This window comes from Bubalus bubalis, chromosome 4 (assembly GCF_019923935.1).
Source record: "Bubalus bubalis isolate 160015118507 breed Murrah chromosome 4, NDDB_SH_1, whole genome shotgun sequence".
Lineage (NCBI taxonomy): Eukaryota > Metazoa > Chordata > Mammalia > Artiodactyla > Bovidae > Bubalus > Bubalus bubalis.
In genome coordinates, this window is record NC_059160.1 from 162,914,030 (window position 1) to 162,933,397 (window position 19,368).

Consider the following 19,368-nt stretch of genomic DNA (forward strand, 5'->3'; position numbering starts at 1 on the left):
GGGCTTTGCAGAAATGGGCCTTGAAGGGATAACTAGGAGTTCGTGGTGCCAGCAGCTGGGAAAGAGACAGGTTCATAAGATCAGGTTGTTTGGAGGCCAGCAAGTGAGAGAGTGACCAGAGCTGGGGCAATGAAGGGAAGCTGGGGTCACACTGCAGAGCTTCATGTCCTTACATTCTGGGGACTGGAGGCTGTGCTGCGGTGGTGGGGAACCCCTGGAGGATTCGGGGTGTGGGGTTTCAGGGAACCAAGGAGCCTGTGGGGATGGCGCGGGTGAGCAGGGCAGAGTGTGGCTGGGCTCGGACACTGAGGGATGGGGAGGGTGAGTCCACAGCGAGCTGCTGGAGGTGTTGACGGACTTTCCAGGGGGAAGGAGAGAGGCCTCAGGTGTTCATCTGTAAGGGCTTGTATCTCAACCCCACGGGGCTGCTCTTAGGACACGAAGGTGAGTGAGTTGTTGGGCTGGTGAGCCCTGGGCAGAAGAAAGAGTTGGCTTATTTCAGGGTTTCAGGCAGCTGGCATGTGGTCCCAAGCGCCCAGTTTTCCTTTCTAGAGGACCAGAAGAACCAAGCGAGGCCTGTGGGTGGGGAAGCAGAAGCCGTGGGGTCCTGAGCTGCCATGGAAGGTAGGTAGGGTCTGAGGGGCCAGGGCTTGGCCAAGAAGTTTTCCAGGTGGCTGGGGTGACTGTGAGCTCAGCCTGTCCGGGGACAGTGGGTCAACAGGACAGACTGAAGGGTGAGTTCCCATGAGAACTGGGCCCTCTCCGAGTCCTGCTGGGTCCTCAGAACCTGGCATGGACCAACCGAGAGCTGAGCTCACATGACTGGAGGAATAATTCAAGGCAAGGCAGGCAGGGAACACTGAATCCTGAGGGAGGGTGGGAGCAGGGGTCAGGGCTGCCCACCCAGGGCTCTGCACACACACACACACACACATATACACACATGGCTGGTGGCCAGATATGGGGATTGCTACATGTTGCTCCTGCAAGCCATCAGCCAGGATCCCAAACTCATTATGAAGGAGACTGGTCAATATAGTGAGGGGAAGGGAGTGGGGAGACCAGTGCTGAAGGTCTGTCTCAGTGTGGACTCAGGGAATCTTCCTTCTACTTGGCAGTGATTTGTGGGCAGCAAAAGTCTGGGCATATCACGGGAGGCTCAGCATCAATTTCTGGGTAAAATGGATTTTCAGTCACCAACAAAGCCCAGATGAGCGGCTTTAGCTGTGGTGACTGTGGCCAGCAGCCAGGCCCCAAGCCTTTCTTCCCACAGGACAACAGGGACGAGTCTCAGTGAGAGATGCTTCTAGCAGCCATCAGAAAAGCAGGCTTTTCCCTGAACATGGGGGGTTGGCAGGTCTGGCAAGATGGCCAGGAGGCCCAAAGAGTCCATGGGGATGCTGGACACACTTCACAAACAGGTCAAAATGCACGGCCTCTATGAGGCCTACTTCTGGGGGCAATGAATTCCTAGGACTTTGTAGGTTGTTTGCTCCTTGCCCATGCAAATGACCCTTGTGCTTCTGCGTCCCTCCCTGCAGCCAGGCCCCCTCCCCCACCCCCAGTACAGAACCACTGCCCTATCCAGCCAAGCCTCACCCTCAGTTCAGAGTTCCCCTTGTCAGCATGCCCTCTGCCACTTCCATACATCAAGGCCTGTCTCTGACTGTGTCCTGGACACCTTACTGCTTTGACATGGACCAGGCTCGAGAAACTTCATTAGACTCTGTGGTGAGTGCATTCTATTTTGCATTCAGTGAAAGCTTATTTCCTTTTTCTTCCACAGAATAGTAAAGAATCTCGACTTCACCGTTTATAAGTTTGATGACTATGGGAAAACATTCATTAAGCAGCAGAAATGCAGCCCCGATGCCTTTATTCAGGTGGCCCTCCAGCTGGCCTTCTACAGGTAAGCACAGCCTGCCCAAGGGGACTGACTGATGAGCTACTCGTGGGTCTAGAAGCATCTTGGAGGGAGGGATGACTCCCTGTGAGCCTAGAGGATGGGGGTATGACCAGGGCAGGCTGCATGGAAGGACCCTGTCACCTAAAGCTGGCAAGCAATGACCCAGGGGCGCAGAGTTCATGGGGGTGGAGGGACGCAGAGCTGACAAAGGCCAGGCAGGTGGTGAGAACATCAGGTGGTTCCCTCCTAATCTCAGCCAGCCCACCTGGGGCGCTGGAGCTGTGACCTGTTCCACCCAGTTTTCCTGGTCTTGACAAGGAGGTGGAAGTAGCATCCCTGCCCACTCCCTGGTGGGTCAAGTCAAACATTTGGGGCTTAACTGGTTTCCGTTGCTCATTCCCCTCACCCCACAGCAGTTCTCCTCCATCCTCTGCCCTCCACCTCCAAGCCCCCGCCATCCGATGTTTGGTCAACTGTAGCCCGCCTTTGCAGGTCTCTGCTTCCACTCTTGTCCCCAATAATCCTGTCTTCATGAAGCATGAACTTTGAAATATCCAAATCAGATTCCATCACCTACCACCTCGAACCCTCCCAGTGGTTTCCCATCACGCCTAGAACAAAGTCCAGGCTTAGAAAGGCTCTTTGTGAACCAGCCTTCCCGGGGCCCTGCCCCCAAGCTCTCTTCCACCTCCAGACCTTTGCTTTGTGCCAGTGCCTCTGCCTACCCACCTGTCACCGCCACGCTTCACACACCAGCTCCTTCCCACAGCTCAGGTCTCTGCTCAGGTGCCAGTCCTCAGAGGCCACCTCCGAGCCTCTCGCCACCAGTTCTCTGTCACAGCATGCTGCGTTCCTTTTTCATTCATGGCAGTTGTTATGCATGTGGGCTCCCTTGTTCATGGATTTGCTGACTTTGTTTTCTAAACTGTCTCCCCCAGGCGTGATGTTCTCAGTTGTCTTGCGTGCCTGGGACAAAGTAGGCATCAGGGACTGTCAGAGCCCTGAGAAGATACTGCAGGGGTTTTAGCCTGGGGTGGCGTGGTCAGTGTGTGGTTTAGAAAAATCCCTTAAGTAGTAGCTCTGTCCTGGGGAAGAGATGCAGAGTTGGGAGTAAGAGTTGAAGGCAGGGTAGGGAGCCAAATTGGCCTTTTATGAGAGGCAAAAAATTAGGCAAAATAGATCTTCCTCAAGACAGGGCTGGCTCCTGTGGGGCCCAGCATTCCGGAAGCAGCAGCTCATAAGCTAGCACAGGTGCTTTGTAGTAAATGGCACCGCACCCCCGCCAGCACCTGCTGTGGTCTGCCATCAGAAGAGGCATCCAGTGACTTGGAGAAGGCCCTGGCACGGAGGCATCACTAATGAGTGGGTGGCATCCCAGACTCCAGTGTCCCTCGCAGGGGGTGCGGCCTCTCTGAGTGTCATCGGTCAGGTTGACACCCCCCCCACACACAGGACTGTGCCACCGCCCGGCACCGGCTGTGGAAGGACCCAGCCTCTGGAGCTGCTCTCAGTGCCGCTCTGGCACTCAGATGGCACGCGGCTGAAACGGGCCATGCGGTCAGCGCCCTGCTCGTGCCGTGGCTGGGGACACTGCTGCCCTGGTGCCCAAGCACCTCAGAGCTTCAGATCCAAATCCCAGAGGGGATGGGGACAGAGCCCCCTTCCTCTACCCTCCAGGGATCTTTGCTGTCACTGGACATGGCCAGGAATAGATGAGGCCAGCGGCTCCCAGGCTCACTGAATAGGCAAAATACCCCCTGCTGCCTATGGAATGAATGCTTCGGAGTTTCAACTGTAACCAAAAAAATTTTTAAATCTGCTTCTAGATTCAGCAGAAACCTGGAAGCTGCCTAAATTGGGGCTGATCAGCTACGGTGGTGGCGTCTACTTTTGTGCTCAGCATGGTGTTTGCTCCAAGGGGCTGTAGAGATACAGGAAATGAGCTCCCTGCCAGAGTCTTGGGGGGGAAATGAAACATGAGTACAGGAAATGCCACTTTCTCGGCAAGTCATACAGTGTCAAGCACTGTACCCAGTCAGACTCTCGAGTCCCCACTCCTGGAACTCACCCAGGGCGAGGGAGGCTTGCTGGAGGAGGCCAGGATGCCAGGCCACCACAGGCCGTGTGACTTCGGGCTGTCACTGCCCCTCTCCGAGTTCTGTGTCTTGCCCCTCCCTGACCCCTTAACACCAACAGCTTTACTGACTGGTGGGAAAGGTGTTTGCCAGCCTGGTGTGCAAGCCTAAGGGTGCTTGCTCAGTTCACATATCTGAGAAGGAGACTTGCCCTGACTGATGGGGCCAGCGGTCATAGGCGTGCGGAAGGAGAGACACAGCCCTGGTACCCACGGGTCACTCTGGAAGCAGCGCTGCCCCGGACGGCGGGCCTGTGCAGCAGCTGGCACCCGTGGCCACCAAGGCCCCCTCCTTGCCTCGATCCACAGTCATGCTTGAATTGTTTTTAAATAAAACAGGATTCCCTCAAGAGTGGGAATGATGAATTATTCCATGCTGTGCTATTAATCACTCACTCATTGGGTCTTGCAGAAAATTCTAGGTTTCCCACCAGATTGGGACTTTAAAAAAAAACAATAAAAACAACTACCAGTCATGTCTCCCTTATATTTTATATCCACACAATATCACCCTCAGAGGAAAGTGTGCTCAGCTCTTCCTATCAGAGGCTCCCCAGCATTCATCTTTGGGGAATCTCCTCCAGAATTCTATTAGCATTAAAATGAAAGACTGCCAAGTGAAGGCAGGACTGTAAAAATCAAGGCAGGTGAGGCTATTTTTCCTTCAGCATTCACAACTCCCTGAGAAGGTGGCACCGTCTGCCGTTCCCCCTTCATCCTGTGCAGGCTCCACGGGAAACTCGTGCCCACCTACGAGAGCGCCTCCATCCGGCGGTTCCACGAGGGACGGGTGGACAACATTCGATCGGCCACGCCGGAGGCGCTGCGTTTTGTGAAAGCCATCGCTGACCACCACACAGCCGCCGTGCCGGTAAGTCTTGCTGGCCTGAGGGGTCTCAAGGAGGTCAGTGGGGCAGCTGTGGGCCGCCTGTGGCTCAGCCCGGGGACACCCAGCTCCTTTGGCTGGTCTGTACCTGAGCAGCCTCTTAAAGCCCCGTGCGCTGTGTCTCTGTCCACTTACAGGATTCAGAGAAGCTGCTTCTCCTGAAGGATGCCATCCGAGCCCAGACGGAGTACACGGTCATGGTGAGTGACCTCGCCTGAGCTCAGGACCCTGGCTGTGCCCAGAGCTGGGGCCGCAGCACAGCCTCTGGGTGACAGCTGGGCCACCTCCTATGCAGCAACTTGGTGAGGCCACCTTGCCTCCAGAGCCTTCTCTTTCTTATTTTTAAAAGCTGCGTAACACAGCACTCCTGCTTTTTACATGGATTTTACAGGAATACAATGACTGGTCTTTGAAACAACATCAGTAATAATAGCGGCAAGACGTAAAGCACCTTAGAGCTCGTATAAGAGAAGGCAGACGTAGGTGGTTTGCACAGTCTCAGGAGAGGCAGTGTTTTTTTCCCCCAGGGCTGTTTCTGCCTTCTTATTCTCCATGTGTTTATTTATTTATACTGCTTGTAAATAAAAAGATTTTTTTTTGCTGAAAGTTAATGGTGAAATTGAAATGGTAAGGGAAATGCTTTCCTGGGTTTGGAAAATAATATATTTTCTGGCACTGCAAAGCCATCTTTTGCATACAAACCAAAAATAAGCTACTGCTTGGACTGGTGATCAATATATTAATTGTGAATCATTCTGATAGTCTCTGAAGGATCATACAATCTATGAAAAGGAGTTTACTTGGTATTTACTCTGTTTGCTATCTATATATCTGAAAGCAAGCACAACATAGATCTGGGTTTTAGAACTAGCCAGCATAGGCTTTTCTCCAGTTCAGTTGCTAGGTCCCTGATCCATCTGAATGGGTGTCTGTTCTGTTTGGGGAAAGTCAAGCTTGCTGTCATGTCTTCTGTGGGTGTCCTTTGTTTTTCTGCTCTATGCCAGGCAAGGCGTTAGGTGCTGGCAAATAAAAAACGAAGCCCTTTCCTTGGGGAGTTCACTACGTAGTAGGGAAAAGAGGCCTTAACTGTTTTAGGAAGTAGCAGAGAACATGGAGGAGTAAGTTCCTTCCGCTTGGGAAAGCCAGGTGAGCTCCTCAGAGGAAGCAGTGCTTCATCCGAGACTTAAAGCAGGAGGTGTTTGTCGCGTAGAGGCAGACGGGAAGGACGGCCCTAGAAGGGAGCGGCGCGCACACAGGCAAGGGCTTACAGCTGTTACTTATCGAGCTCCCTTTCTAGTAAAGCTATTGGAGGATGTAGACCACTAACGTAAGAGAATAAAACACAAAAGAGAAAATCACAGACTTAAACATCAGAAGAGCCTACGCCAGAAGGAGGTCGAGAACAAGGGTGAGAGCAAAGGGAGGCCCCAAGCTGACAGCTGTTCAGCAGACCCAGGGAGCAGTCAGTCCACAGAGGAGCAAGAAGTGAAAGGCGAAATTAAGCTGGTACATTATCTGATACATTCTTATGCATTAAGGGAGGTTTTACAGTTCTGGCTGAGGATTTATGAATCAATAAATTGCAGATGCATAGAAAGGTAAGCAAGTGGGAAAATCATAATTTAATCATTTACAAACTGTCGATTCTAGGGAACACAAAAAACTGATTAAGGAAATCTAATCCTAACACACGCAGGACTCAGGACGCAGCTGTGAATACTTGCATAATTATAGCCATGTAAACACTGAATGTTGATCACGTGACAAGGAGTTCAAATCTAACTCTGTTGGAAGCATCGGGGAGTGGAAGTATATTTGGGAAGGAGGGTATCAAAGAGCCAAAGTTTCATCTTCTATAATAAGGAAATTGAAAAATGCAGTAGCAGCAGTCTAAGCATATTATTCAGAACTAAGAAAGTCAGCTGCTAAAAGGGTTCCAAGTGATTGCGTCTACGGCGCGGGACTCAGTGCTGGCAAAGTAACATAAGTCTTTGGCTTATTGGTGTTTTTTTTAAACTATAAATATACAACTTTGATAATAATTTAAAATTTTATGAAAACTTTAGGAAAATATTCTCCAAAGCATTGCCATAGGATTCTACTGTGTTAACTATTTTAAGTTGGTGGAAACAACCAAATAAAAGAGATCAGGGATGGTGAGAGGAGAGCCATAAAGATGCTTTGTAGGTCCCTGGTTGGATGTGCGGGGTAAGGGACAGAGGAGGAAACCAGGAAACCTCCATGTATCTGGCAAGTACATTTGGTAGAGGTTCTGGAGAAAGGAAATTCCAAGGAAAGGAGCGAATGTGGTCCAGACACACTGCCACATCCTCTCAGCACCGCGTGCTTCTCCTTCCTAGCACTTACTCAGTTTGTGATCACGAGTTTATTTGTATGATTGGTTAATATGCCTCCCACCCCACCCAGGGCTCCATGAGGCTGAGTCTGCGACGGCTTTGTTCTCCAGCAGCTTCTCAGGCACATAGTAGGCATCAGTTAAGGTTCTTGAATGAACAAAAGACCGGATGTTGAGTCATTTTGCTCGTTACTACTCATGGCTCTGATCCAAAGAGTCTGTTGAATGAACCCCAGTTGCTACAGGAACTTCAGAGATGGTGAAAACCAGGGTGGACTGGCTGCTGTACCATGTAGCTGCTCTCACAGATCTGCACAAAGCAGTCAGTAAATAGCAGCGACTTGAGAAATTAAACGCGCGTCTACTTCATAGCTGGTCTGTCTCACAGCTCTTCACCTCTGTCCTAACGGGGCATGGCCAAAGTGAGTGGTGATTGTATAACATGTCTTTTTAGCCTAGAATTAGGTGTTTTTGGAGAGACTGGGGCCCCTGAGTCATCTTTATGCATCCATTCTCAACTGAAAGAGAATCGCTGTCAAATTCCAAAACGTACCTTGTAAAGCTGAACAAAGTTCACTGTGGTCGAAGATCTCCACCTCTGTGGGGCCTTAACAGCTAAGGGGCCGTCTCATGTAACTGTGAAACCCCCAGGAATTACTCAGTTACCCTGATGTTGATCCAGAGGTTATTACAAGAGGCCAGAGGAGGGACTTCCCTGGGAGCACAGTGGATAGGAATCCACCTGCCAATGCAGAGGACACGAGTTCAGTCCCTGGTCCAGGAGGATTCCACAGGCTGTGGAGCAACTAAGCCCGGGAGCCTCAACTCTGAGCCTGTGCTCTAGAGCCCATGAGCCTCAACTCTGAGCCCACGTGCTTCAGCTACCAAAGCCCATGAGCCCTGCAGCCTGTGCTCTGCAGGAAGAGAAGCCACAGCAGCGAGAGGCCCGCAAACCACAGAGAAGAGAGGCCCCCACACACTGCAACCAGAGAGAGCCCACAGAAAGCAGCGAAGATGCAGCATGGCCAAAAAGAAAATAAATAAATTTTAAAAATTTTAAAAGAAAGAGGCCTCTATGTCTCCTTCAGCCCCACAAATTGCCCCAATCAAACATGTAATCTGTGCAAAACCCCTGTGCCTGCTGCACGCAGCCTCCTGTGGGGAAGACAGAAAAGACTGCCCTGGCTCCACTGTCCCCTTCCAGCCACACCACCACCCCTGAGCTCCTCCTGCGTAGGAGTCTCCACTGCTATTCTCTTATCCTTTGATAAGATTTCAAGTACATGTGACAAAAAGAAAGACATTTTCTTCATCCAACAACCCTTGAAAATGTGAGCTGAGCCTCTGCTAAGCTCTCTAGCTCCTGTCTCAAAATTACTCTTAGATTATGAGTCCAGTTTAGTTGAATTGATTCTGAGCCTGTGAAACAGCAGCCAAGATTCAAGGACACCTCAGCACCCTCTGCCCCTCATTCCTTGGGCTCCTGCTGGAGAATGAAGTGTTGGTTGTGGTGAAAGCCCATCAATGACAGCCTGGGGTACCCCTACCCATGCCTGGATGGGTTCCAGCCAGCACCTGTGCTCCTGCCCAGCTTCTGCCCCTGAAGGGGTGCCCAGGAGGGCCAAGCCAGCCCTGCTGTTTCCACTTGGAGCATGAGGGGTTATACACACTGAACATCGGCAGGGACCATGCTGTTGGGGGGTGGGCAGTCAGACTCACTGGCTTTTAACTCGGGCATCGTCATCTAGAACCCTACCTGCTCTGGCTTATCCCGGGTGTGAAGAAATACACAAGGAGCAGAGGTCATGTAGGAGTGCTTGGTCCTGGGCGGCCACCACACACGGACGTGGTCCACAGCAAGCACTGGGTGGGCAAGAGCCATCAGAGTCCCCACGAGCTTTGCAGACTAGAGAGGAGGGAAGGAGGGGAAGCCCGTGTCTCAAGTCCTGTTCTCTGTCTCAGGCCATAACAGGGATGGCCATCGACAACCACCTGCTGGGGCTGCGGGAGCTGGCCCGGGAAATGTGCAAGGAACTGCCCGAGATGTTCACGGATGAAACATATCTGACAAGCAACCGGTTTGTGCTCTCCACCAGCCAGGTACTGCCCCAGTGCAGCCAGCGCCTGAGAGCATTTAGTGGAAGCAGTGGGCTTTCTCACAAGCTGAGTGATTACAGCCCACTGCTCGGAGTCAGCCCGGTCCTGGCTCTGCTTCCAGTGAACTGCATGCCCTTCAGCAGAAGGACCGAAATGCTCAGAGTGCTGGTTTCCCCATCTTCTAAATGTGCATAATCACAAATGCCTCCTTAGCAGCGGTGGGCAGGATGGGAGAATACCCACTCTGGTGCTCTAACCACTAGGCCTATTCTTCCAATGTTGCCAAGGAGGTGGTGTCCTCTGGGCCCAGAGGGAAGTCCTGGCTCAATCAGATGCGGTGATGTAGGTAGAAAGCCCGGACCCCCAGTGCTTGGCACGGACAGGGTCCTCCCAGCAGGTCACAGGCCTCATCATCAGGGGCCGGCATCTCCTAAACCAGCGCTACAGCCTTGTTCTGTTGGAGGACCGCCGACGCAAAAACAGAACACGATCTGTTAGAGAAAGGCAGCCATTTAGAAGAGAAAATACGCACCCCCTCCCTGTACCCCGGCCTCCAAATGTCAGTTTACTGAAACTCCACCTCATCTGCGAAAAGCAGAACGTGGGCAATAAAAAGCGCTGATAAAGTTGTGTTTGAGGATAAGAGCCCACTCAGTAATTTCGTTTTGTCGTTACGGCAGCGAGCTTGCAGCCGTGAGTAAACGAGGACGGAGCACAGCAGCATAAATTCTTCAGGAAACCATCCGTGGGCACAAAGTGCCTCGGAACGCTTTATGGCCTTCGGCTGTGGCACGGCAAATTTATCTGACAATGAGGTGACTCTATTAGCAAGACTAATGGTCTGTTCTGCCCCATTACAACGGCCAGTGTCATTTCTGAAGGCCTGAGCACACAGAGCCTGTGGGTTTAAAACACACACCGCCCTGCACCTGCGCGAGAACATGCTCCATTTCCCCTCTGAAACCAGCTAATACAATTAATTCAGGGTGTGGTGGTATTTCTTTTCTCCAACTGCAATGAACATTGATGGCTTCAATGCCTTCAGAAGCGCTTTTTCTTGGCTTGTGATCTGCATTACAAAATCGCAGCCCTCTGAATTCAAAATGTATCAGGTACATAACTAAAAACTCCAGTTGATGGCAATCTCTGGAACGCCCAGTGCTGGGTAATTGTGCGTGACCAGGCTGTGGGGAGAAAAGCAGACCAGCCAGGCAATACTGACAGTAATTAAGGATGTGGGGAAAAATCGACAGAGAAGAAGAGCCAGATTTCCTCCAGTTCATAAATTACTCCCTCTGGGAAGCCATCTAACTGTTGGGTGCCACCAGGGTGCCATTTAGTAAATTGCTCTGATTGCCTGGGCGATTCACACAGCACCCAGGTGAAGGAGATCCGGCCCAGCACCGGGCCACTCTGGGAGCTTCCAACCCCACGAGTACAGCAGGTTTCACGCCAGGGAGGGGCTTATGGCCTCCCTTCTGATTCGTGCAGTTAGATGGGTTTGTTTTGATGACTCTGGCTGTGGCCATGCACGATGAAGCAATCCGTTGATGTGCTTAATTCAGTCACACACCAGGTGGGAAATAGCCAAAGAGAAGCAAATATCTCCTTGAGGCCCCTGGACTGCTAGAACGTCATGCTTTGTGCAGACTTTCAGAACAAGCAACTTCTGACCTGTGCTCTCCTCCAGGTACCCACCACCATGGAGATGTTTTGCTGCTATGGTCCCGTGGTACCCAATGGGTACGGTGCCTGCTACAACCCCCAGCCAGAGAGCATCCTTTTCTGCATCTCCAGCTTCCACAATTGCAAGGAGACATCATCAACCAGGTTTGCAAAAGCTGTGGAAGAAAGCCTTCTTGAAATGAGACGCCTCTGCAGTCTGCCACTGTCGGCCACAGGCAAGCCACCGGCAACAAAGGAAACAGTAACAAGGCCCAGTCAGGGGCACCAACCTTGATGGCTGCCACTGGCTTTCAACTCCTCAACCCGGCATTCTGCAGCTGCCAGACCCCACCGAACCCCTTGCTCCCAACCTTCACCCCAGCTTTCTGTAGCTTCTCTATAACTCCAGACCCAACACAGACCACACTGAGGCATCACACAAAGCTGGACTGGTAGGAGGAATGCATCCCTCATGAGGCATGGGAATCATCATTATTTATCAAGGTGTCCTCGGGCCTGTGTGTTGGGAAATAAGACTAGCCTGGCTCTGAGGTGGCCCAGGTGAGATGCGGAAGCCACCACTGACTTCCCTCTGTAGCCACAGCAGCTCAGTATTGGTGTGTGCTTCCCAGCAGGACCTAGCATGTCCAATGAAAGAATGAATCACCTTATTATGTGCAATGCACCCAAATGAACCATGAAGGAAGAGGCTAACCCCAGGTCATTGCTTTGTGTCCCTTGGGGAGGAGTAGAGGGCTTTGTTTTCAGATTCAAAGTAGTCTGATCCTGGCATTCAGAGCGACCCGCCCTGAGACACGTGGTCCTGTAAGTTACCCACCCCTCACACACACACACACACACACACAGCCCAAGTCAATTTAAAATACAGTGATCTGGGCCTGCAAACACATTTCTACTTTTGCCTCCCGGAAGCAGCCTTCCACTGAGTTCAGAAAATCTGGTCTGGCTATTCTGAAAGGGGAAGAAAATGGTCTGCCATTTCCCTGGAGCAGCTCTGCTCCCTGCTTTCCCTGGGGGCCTGGCAGGGCCCGGTCCACCTCCCCAGGGATCTGCCGCTTGCATTTTTTCTGGTTGCCTTCCCACTCGCCTTCACAAGAAACATGCCCTGATAGGTGATCTGCCTTTAGGAGGAGAGCAGGATGCTTCGGGGGTTTTCTGCTGCTGCTGTTTACTTGTTTTGTTTCGTTCATTCTTAAGAGAGGCTTTTAAGAAAAGCACTGTGACATTAATTTCAGAATACGATCTCAGTGGCCTAAGCTGGACATCCGTGGACAGCTGGGACTAAAATGCATGTGGAGGAGCCCAAATCAGAGCTCTTCACTGGCCTGGGGGCTGAGGGCACAGCTGGTGAAGAGCGGGGCTGGGAGGAGGGAATGGCTGTGCACAGAGCCAGCCCTGGTGGAGGGGCCAGCAGTCCACAGAACTGAGCTGAGAATGTCCGGGGAGGCAGTGATCGTGGAGGAGATGTGAGAGGTGCTTTCTGCTAGGGCATATTTTTATGGGAAAGCAACCAGAAAAATCAAAACTGCAAATAGCCAAGGCAGCTTGCTTCTGTCCAGAGGAGGTGCAGAACTGGGCTCCTATCACACTGAGTTCTGCCATGCTTCCTGTGAGTTTTCCTAAAAAAAGAAAAGCCCTTTACTCCTCCCACAAAGACATGAGGCAATGACCTCCCCATCCTGCTCTGTATCACCCTCCACTGTGGCCCGGGGACCCTTAATGTGTCTCTTCTTTGGAGCACTGTGCAAGCTCTCTGCCCTTTGACTAACATAGAAGCAGGCAGGCTGAGATGGGGGGAATATTTTGACCTTTGCTGGGACCTTTGATAACACAGACAACCCTAAGCTGTAAATTCCTTGAGCCGCTGGTTTTAGGCTGAGAATTTCTATTGTATGATCCGGGAGATTCTGGCACTGCCCCTTCAAAACCATTGGTCTGCAGAGTCCACGCTGCTTCCCTCGCGTGTCCACCTTTCTGCTCCCCCTGGAAAAGCACAGCCCAAGAGTCCCAGGGGTGTTTGGAGAACTGCTGCCCACCTGCTATAAGCTGACTCAAAGCTACCTACTTGTTTCCAGCAAATGACCACGGTGAAGATCCAAGTTCTCTTCTGGTTTCTCTCCAAAAGTTTCTGGGTGGGTAGACAGCTCTGGTTTGGGGATCAAGCAGCCTCACTGGTCTTGGCCAAGAGACTTAAAAAGCCCAGAGACTCAAGTTCTTCCATCATCAAATGGGGACAAGGGTGTCCTGGCCTTGTGAGGTTGTCAGGATGGTAGGTCACGTGTGTAAAGGGCCTTGCATGAGCAGGTGGGCACTGGTGCCCGCTGTCGGGATGATGTTACCCCAGCAGGCACTGTTCAGGTGATGTTTGCTTCACAGTTTCTCTCAAACACTCATTCGTCAGAACCAAACACATCTGCCATTTTCTGAGCTTAGGGAAAGGGAACTGACTGTGCATTCTGATATCAACCATGTGTGGATGGCAGACGTTTGGCAGGAGGGAACAACTCCTCCCTCCGAGGGAGGGGCTGGAAGCTGGTCTTCCCCCTCCAAGTTCAGGTGGGTACACTGAGCCTTTACATAAAGGCAGTGCTGAGCCATGGCCTTGGCCATCTCTGTGGGGACCCTGGTAAAGGAGACTGTCCCAAGAGTCCTCAGAGAGATGATGAAACTTGGAGACTCAGATCTGGGGGGACAATGATGCATAATAAAAATGTATGTGGCCACCTTACAATACTGCTAAGTTGCCAAAATATATAAAGTTGATATTTGAGTTCTATTTTTATAAAACAGTTCTAGATTTATGGCAATATGTACATGTGTATTTATAGCCTTTTGATTTTAAGTTATAGTTTTGTGCTTTAAAGAAATATATGTGTGATGAAAGAACTGTATATTGAAAGCACTATATTCAAATTATTTAAAGACTGTAAGTCTATATTCAATAAACAGTAATGCCAAGAAAGATGGCATTGGCTGCTGTTGCTGCCCAGAAATGCTATAAAAACTTGTGTAGTGAATTCTGTGAGCTGGGTCAACAATTCATTCGCCTTTGTCTGAGGTCTGACAACAGCAACTGCTGCTGCTGCTGCTGAGTCGCTCAGTCGTGTCCGACTCTGTGCGACCCCAGAGACGGCAGCCCACCAGGCTCCCCCGTCCCTGGGGTTCTCCAGGCAAGAACACTGGAGTGGGTTGCCATGTCCTTCTCCAGTGCATGGAAGTGAAAAGCGAAAGTGAAGTCGCTCAGTCGTGTCCGACTCTTCGCGACCCCATGGACTGCAGCCCACCAGGCTCCTCCGCCCGTGGGATTTTCCAGGCAAGAGGACTGGAGTGGGTGCATTTGCCCTCTCCGACAACAGCAACAGTGGATGTCTAAAAAACAGGAGCTGGGAGAGAAAGAGCAGGAAAGAACTTGGTTTCTCCTAGTGTGTGGCATGTGTAGGGTGAGGGACAGAGAGGTTTCATGGGGTATTTGTGATCAGGTTGGGTATAGAGATGGGTGTCCCCACTTAAGTCTGTAAGAACATGCATAAGCAGAATGAAGTGGAGGGAAAAGCATCAGGTTTGGAGGTGGGATGCCCAAACTATAGACACAGCTCTAGCTCTAATAGCAAGATGGAGTGACTTTGGGGAATGTCACTTTCACCTCCCTAGCCCTCAGTTTCCTCATCTGTAAAATGGGAATATTGATATCAGCACTACCCATTTCCAGGTTGTGGCAAAATGACATAAGATAGTCATTGTTCGAAAATTTGGAAGTGATATAAAAATTCGACATTCTTATCACAGGCTCACAAGTACATGTGCATACACTTCCTGAACCCTGCACGGCCCTGCACCCTGCACAAATATATTCCAAACTGCAAAAGCCCCTCCACAACCCCAAGAACCCACAGAACCTGAATTGTTGTTGCTATTGTTTAGTCGCTCAGCCATGTCCAACTTGTTTCAACCCCGTGGACTGTAGCCCACCAGACTTCTCCGTCCATGGAATTCTCCAGGCAAGAATACTGGAGTAGGTGGCCATTTCCTTTGATCCCCAACCCCAGGATTGAACCTGAGTCTCCTGAATTGGCAGGAAGATTCTTTACCTGGGAAGCCTGAACCAGAACCAAGATCGCTCCAAATAGAAGCCCAAATGCTTTCTGAAAAGCCCAACATGAATCTTCAAGTGCATGAATTTGTGTGATTGGGATGCAAAGGAGGCATTATCCAAAAAGACAATGGCTAAGAATATTCCAGGAGCAATGAAGGGGATACGAAGGAACAGGATGAAAGTAACGTGGCTTTGCTCTTGTTGGCCCCAAAATAACCAGATGTAGGTGACAGAGAAGAGTAACAACAGGCAAGCCAACCCTCAATAAGCAAAATAATGCCACCCCCTCTCCTGTTTGTCTGAAGGTCCTGGGAGGTGGACATTGGAACATTCAGGTAGAAATGTAAGGAGGCGTCCCTCCCAGGTTCACAAGAGCAACCATGAGTTTCTAAATTACACCTAAGCAGTTCCCCTTGGGGACAGAGGGAGAACCAGTACCGTGGCTTCCCTTTATAAACTGAGGCAGCCTCTCAGCTTCTCTGTTTCTCTGAATCTTCCTTCCACAGCAGCCTCTTGAGTCTGCAGGGTGAACAGTGTGACATCCTCATATCACGAGAGAGGGCCTTTCTCAAAGCCCCGTTCACCCTCGTGTCCTAAGGACCAGCTCTCTCTTTACTCTCTTCTACTGCTTCTTCCATCTCCTCATGGGATTTCACTTCCTATTTCTGTTCCTTTCATGTCATTGGATCCCAAGTTTCTGTCCTTGGTCTCTTACATTTAAGAAACTGCAAAACAGCAGGCTGAACTGATAGAGGAGGGCCCCTTCCACTATAAAAACATACACACAAAGAGGAAAAAATGTTTAAACACATAGTCAAGTTCAAAAGAAAGAAAATAAACCTACATTCTAGGGGGGAAAAAACCCCGCTATCCAAAACAGAGCAGTGAGCAGGAGCTAAAGGTGTATCGGAGCAGATACAGACTCCAGCAGTCGACAGTGGTCTTCTCCACCCCTGCAAGCTGAGAGGACATAACTTCAGCCCAGCCAGGGTCAACACTAAACCAGAACCCCAGAGAGGTGTCCTAACTCTGTAAAAAGAACTAGAAACACTCTTCCCATCAGTCCAGGGGAGCACTGAGGAACCATGCTATTCACATAGGGCTGCAGATGATGGGAAAAAGACATCCACAAGAAATTTCATTATAAATTTATGCTATATGTGGATGTAGAATCTGAGTCCTATCTCTAAAGCAGGAATTCCAAACCAATAATTTATTTAAATTGCCTAGGTCAGTAAGATCCAAAGGACCTCAGCAGGATCAATTACAAAACCACTTTCCACAACCCTGAACACACTAAAACCCCCATGGGGGAAAACGCTCCATTAAAAATGAGGTCACGGGCAAAAAACACAAACAGCACAAGAAATGGCTCATAGGAGGGAAAGCAGCAGAAAAGACAGATAGGTGAGCAACACTGCAAAGGCTAGAGAAAAGAGATGACTGAGAGAGCTGTGAAATAGTTTCATTTAACATTGCAAAGAAATAAAATCTATGGAAAAGGGAGAGAATAGGGGGAAAGCACTATTTAAAGAGAAAATGGCTAAGAATATTCCAGAATCCAAAAAACACATCATTCTAAAACCCATGGTCAAAAAAGAAATAATAGTGGAAATTTTAAAATATTTAGAGCAAGAAAATAGAGATACCTCATATCAAGACCTCTGGAATAGGAACTCCCCTGGCAGTCCAGTGGTTAAGATGCTGTGCTTTGAATACAGAGGGCCTAGGTTCAATCCCTGGTCAGGGAACTAAAGTCCCATATACCTCATGGAGTGACCAAAAGGTTTATTAAAAAATAAGATAAAATAGATGAGTAACAGGGATTTACTGTATAGCACAGGAGACTTTATTTTTTAAAAAAGCCTCTGAGATACAGCAAAAGTGATGCTTTGAGGGAAATTCATACTTACAACAGAAAAGAGGAAAGACTCAAGACTGATGAGTTAAGATAGCTTAAAAAAGTAAGAAAAAGGATCAAACAGTAGACTCAAAGAAAGCAGAAGGAACAGTAAACTCAAAGAAAGTAATAAAGACAAAAACAGCTATCAGTGAAAGAAAAAATAAGAACAGCAGAGAAGCTAAATAACGGAAAAGTTGATTCTTTGAAAAGACTAACAATGGAAAAGTTGATTCTTTGAAAAGACTAACAAAATAGACAAGTCACAGGTAAAACCAATAAAATAAAAAGAGAAGGTCAAAAATAAGTAATATTATGAATAAAAACTCACTTAACCACAATAAAGTAGACGATAGAAAGATGGCAAAAATACATCAACCAGCTTATGTCAAAAATGTCAAAAAACATTTTTGTTTTTTGACAAAACAACTCAGATTGAAAATTTCTTAGAGAAATATAATTAATTAAGACTGATGTAAGAAGAAATAAAATTTCTGGATAGTGCTACAATCTTAAACTGACGTGGTGATTTAAAATCTTCCCACTCAGGGGATAAATAATAAAAAATTAATAGAAATCATAAGAAATGGTTAAGGTAGCCACATAAGATCAATATATAAAAGTCAACTTCATTTTATACAACAATAAAATCACAATGCTAAATATATGACTTAGGGAATTCCCTGGCAGTCCAGTGGTTAGAACTCGGCACTTTCACTCATGAGGATGAGTTTGATCCCTGGTCAGGGAACTAAGATTCCACAAGCTACACGGTGTGGCTCCCCCCAAAAAAGAAAAAAAAATACATGACTTGCAATAAATCTAACAAAATACATGCAAAACCATACACAGATAATGATAAACAACACTTAAAGGCATTGCTGCTGCTGCTGCTAAGTCGCTTCAGTCGTGTCCGTCTCTGTGTGACCCCACAGAAGGCACTGAGGAAGATCTAAATAAGGGAGAAGGGTGTGTGCACACACGTGCTTAGTCGCATCTGACTCTTTGTGACCCCATATGCTGTAGCTCGCCAGGTTCCTCTGTCCATGGGATTTCTCAGGAAGAATACTGGAGTGGGTTGTCATTTCCTACTCTAGAGGATCTTCCTAACCCAAGGATCTGTCTTTTATGTCTCCTACATTTAGCAGGTGGGTGCTTTGCTAGCGTCATCTGGGAAGCCCCATAGGAGAGATATTTCAGTATGGTATATAGGAAGGCCTCAGAAACATTCAGTTTTCCCTAAGTTGATCTCTAGATTCAATGCAACTCCAGGAAAAATTCTCAATGGGAGAACTTCTGTTTCTGGTTACAATAGAGTAGTTTAATTCAGACTATGCCTCCTACATAAGATATCTTTAAAAACCTGGCATATATATTTTTAAAATCTTCCTGAAAATCATAAAAGAGCTAACTGGATTAGGATCAGGGAGAGGATGAGAGCAAGCATTGCACTGAGATGCTTTTTCTCTGGAGCTATCTAGTGATCTTGAATAGGCAACCTAAAAGATGAGATGCAGTTTTGAGTTTGCAGTTAGGCTTCCAAAAACTGGAGTGTTAAACACCACCAAATGAATCTTGGTAAGCCACCACCCTCATTGGGCCAGGATCCAAAAAGACGGCACCACAGAAATGAGGGGAAAAAATACAAATAAACCAACCTCCACATGGACTGCAGCCCAGTTTCAGGCCATCTGGATGGCTAAGCAAATCTCAAACCCTGAAATTGTATTAAGATGATCCTGGGTTGCCGGTGCTACCAGGCCCTGGCAAGAAGTGAAAAATAAAGTCTTCCATAGAGGAAAATAACATCATGCTTGGCCTCAAATTATTTCTACAAATATTTTTTCTAATACAGTGTCCAGTACACAATTAAAGTAAACCAAGCACTCTAGGAGACAAGACAAATCAACAGAAACTACCAGAAATAACAACAGAAACAGCACACAGTGTCTCCAGATAGTGGAATTCCCAAACACAGAGTATAAAACAAGTATTTTTATAATGATCAAGAAGATAGCACCAGGCCTAAAAAACGTGGCAAGAAATTCAACTGTATAAAAAAGTGGCACAGGAAATTTGAAAAGGAACTAAACTAAAATTCTAGAGTTGAAAAATAAACAGCTGAAACAATGAACGAGATTGATGGGTTTCATAGCATTTAAGACACAACTGCAGAGAAAATTAATAAACTGGATTACAAGCAAAAATGAACATATGTATACACACATACACGCAATCCCAAAAGAAGCATGGAAGAAAGAAAGAAAAATGCAGGAGAGAAGAGACCGAGAGAATAATACCGTGGGAATG

The 19,368-nt window shown here is 48.6% G+C and overlaps 1 protein-coding gene across 1 annotated transcript in view; it reads left to right on the top strand.

The window, feature by feature from the left end:
* The window catches only part of CHAT (choline O-acetyltransferase), a 62,192-nt gene extending 48,165 nt beyond the window's left edge, over positions 1 to 14,027 (top strand). The window contains exons 11-15 of the mRNA XM_025284920.3: positions 1,787 to 1,909; positions 4,767 to 4,911; positions 5,064 to 5,126; positions 9,245 to 9,382; positions 11,070 to 14,027. Coding sequence (XP_025140705.2) covers positions 1,787 to 1,909; positions 4,767 to 4,911; positions 5,064 to 5,126; positions 9,245 to 9,382; positions 11,070 to 11,339 — 739 coding nt within the window. The 3' untranslated portion in view covers positions 11,340 to 14,027. The remainder of the gene's footprint in view (positions 1 to 1,786; positions 1,910 to 4,766; positions 4,912 to 5,063; positions 5,127 to 9,244; positions 9,383 to 11,069) is intronic.
* The last annotated feature ends 5,341 nt before the right edge of the window (positions 14,028 to 19,368 follow it).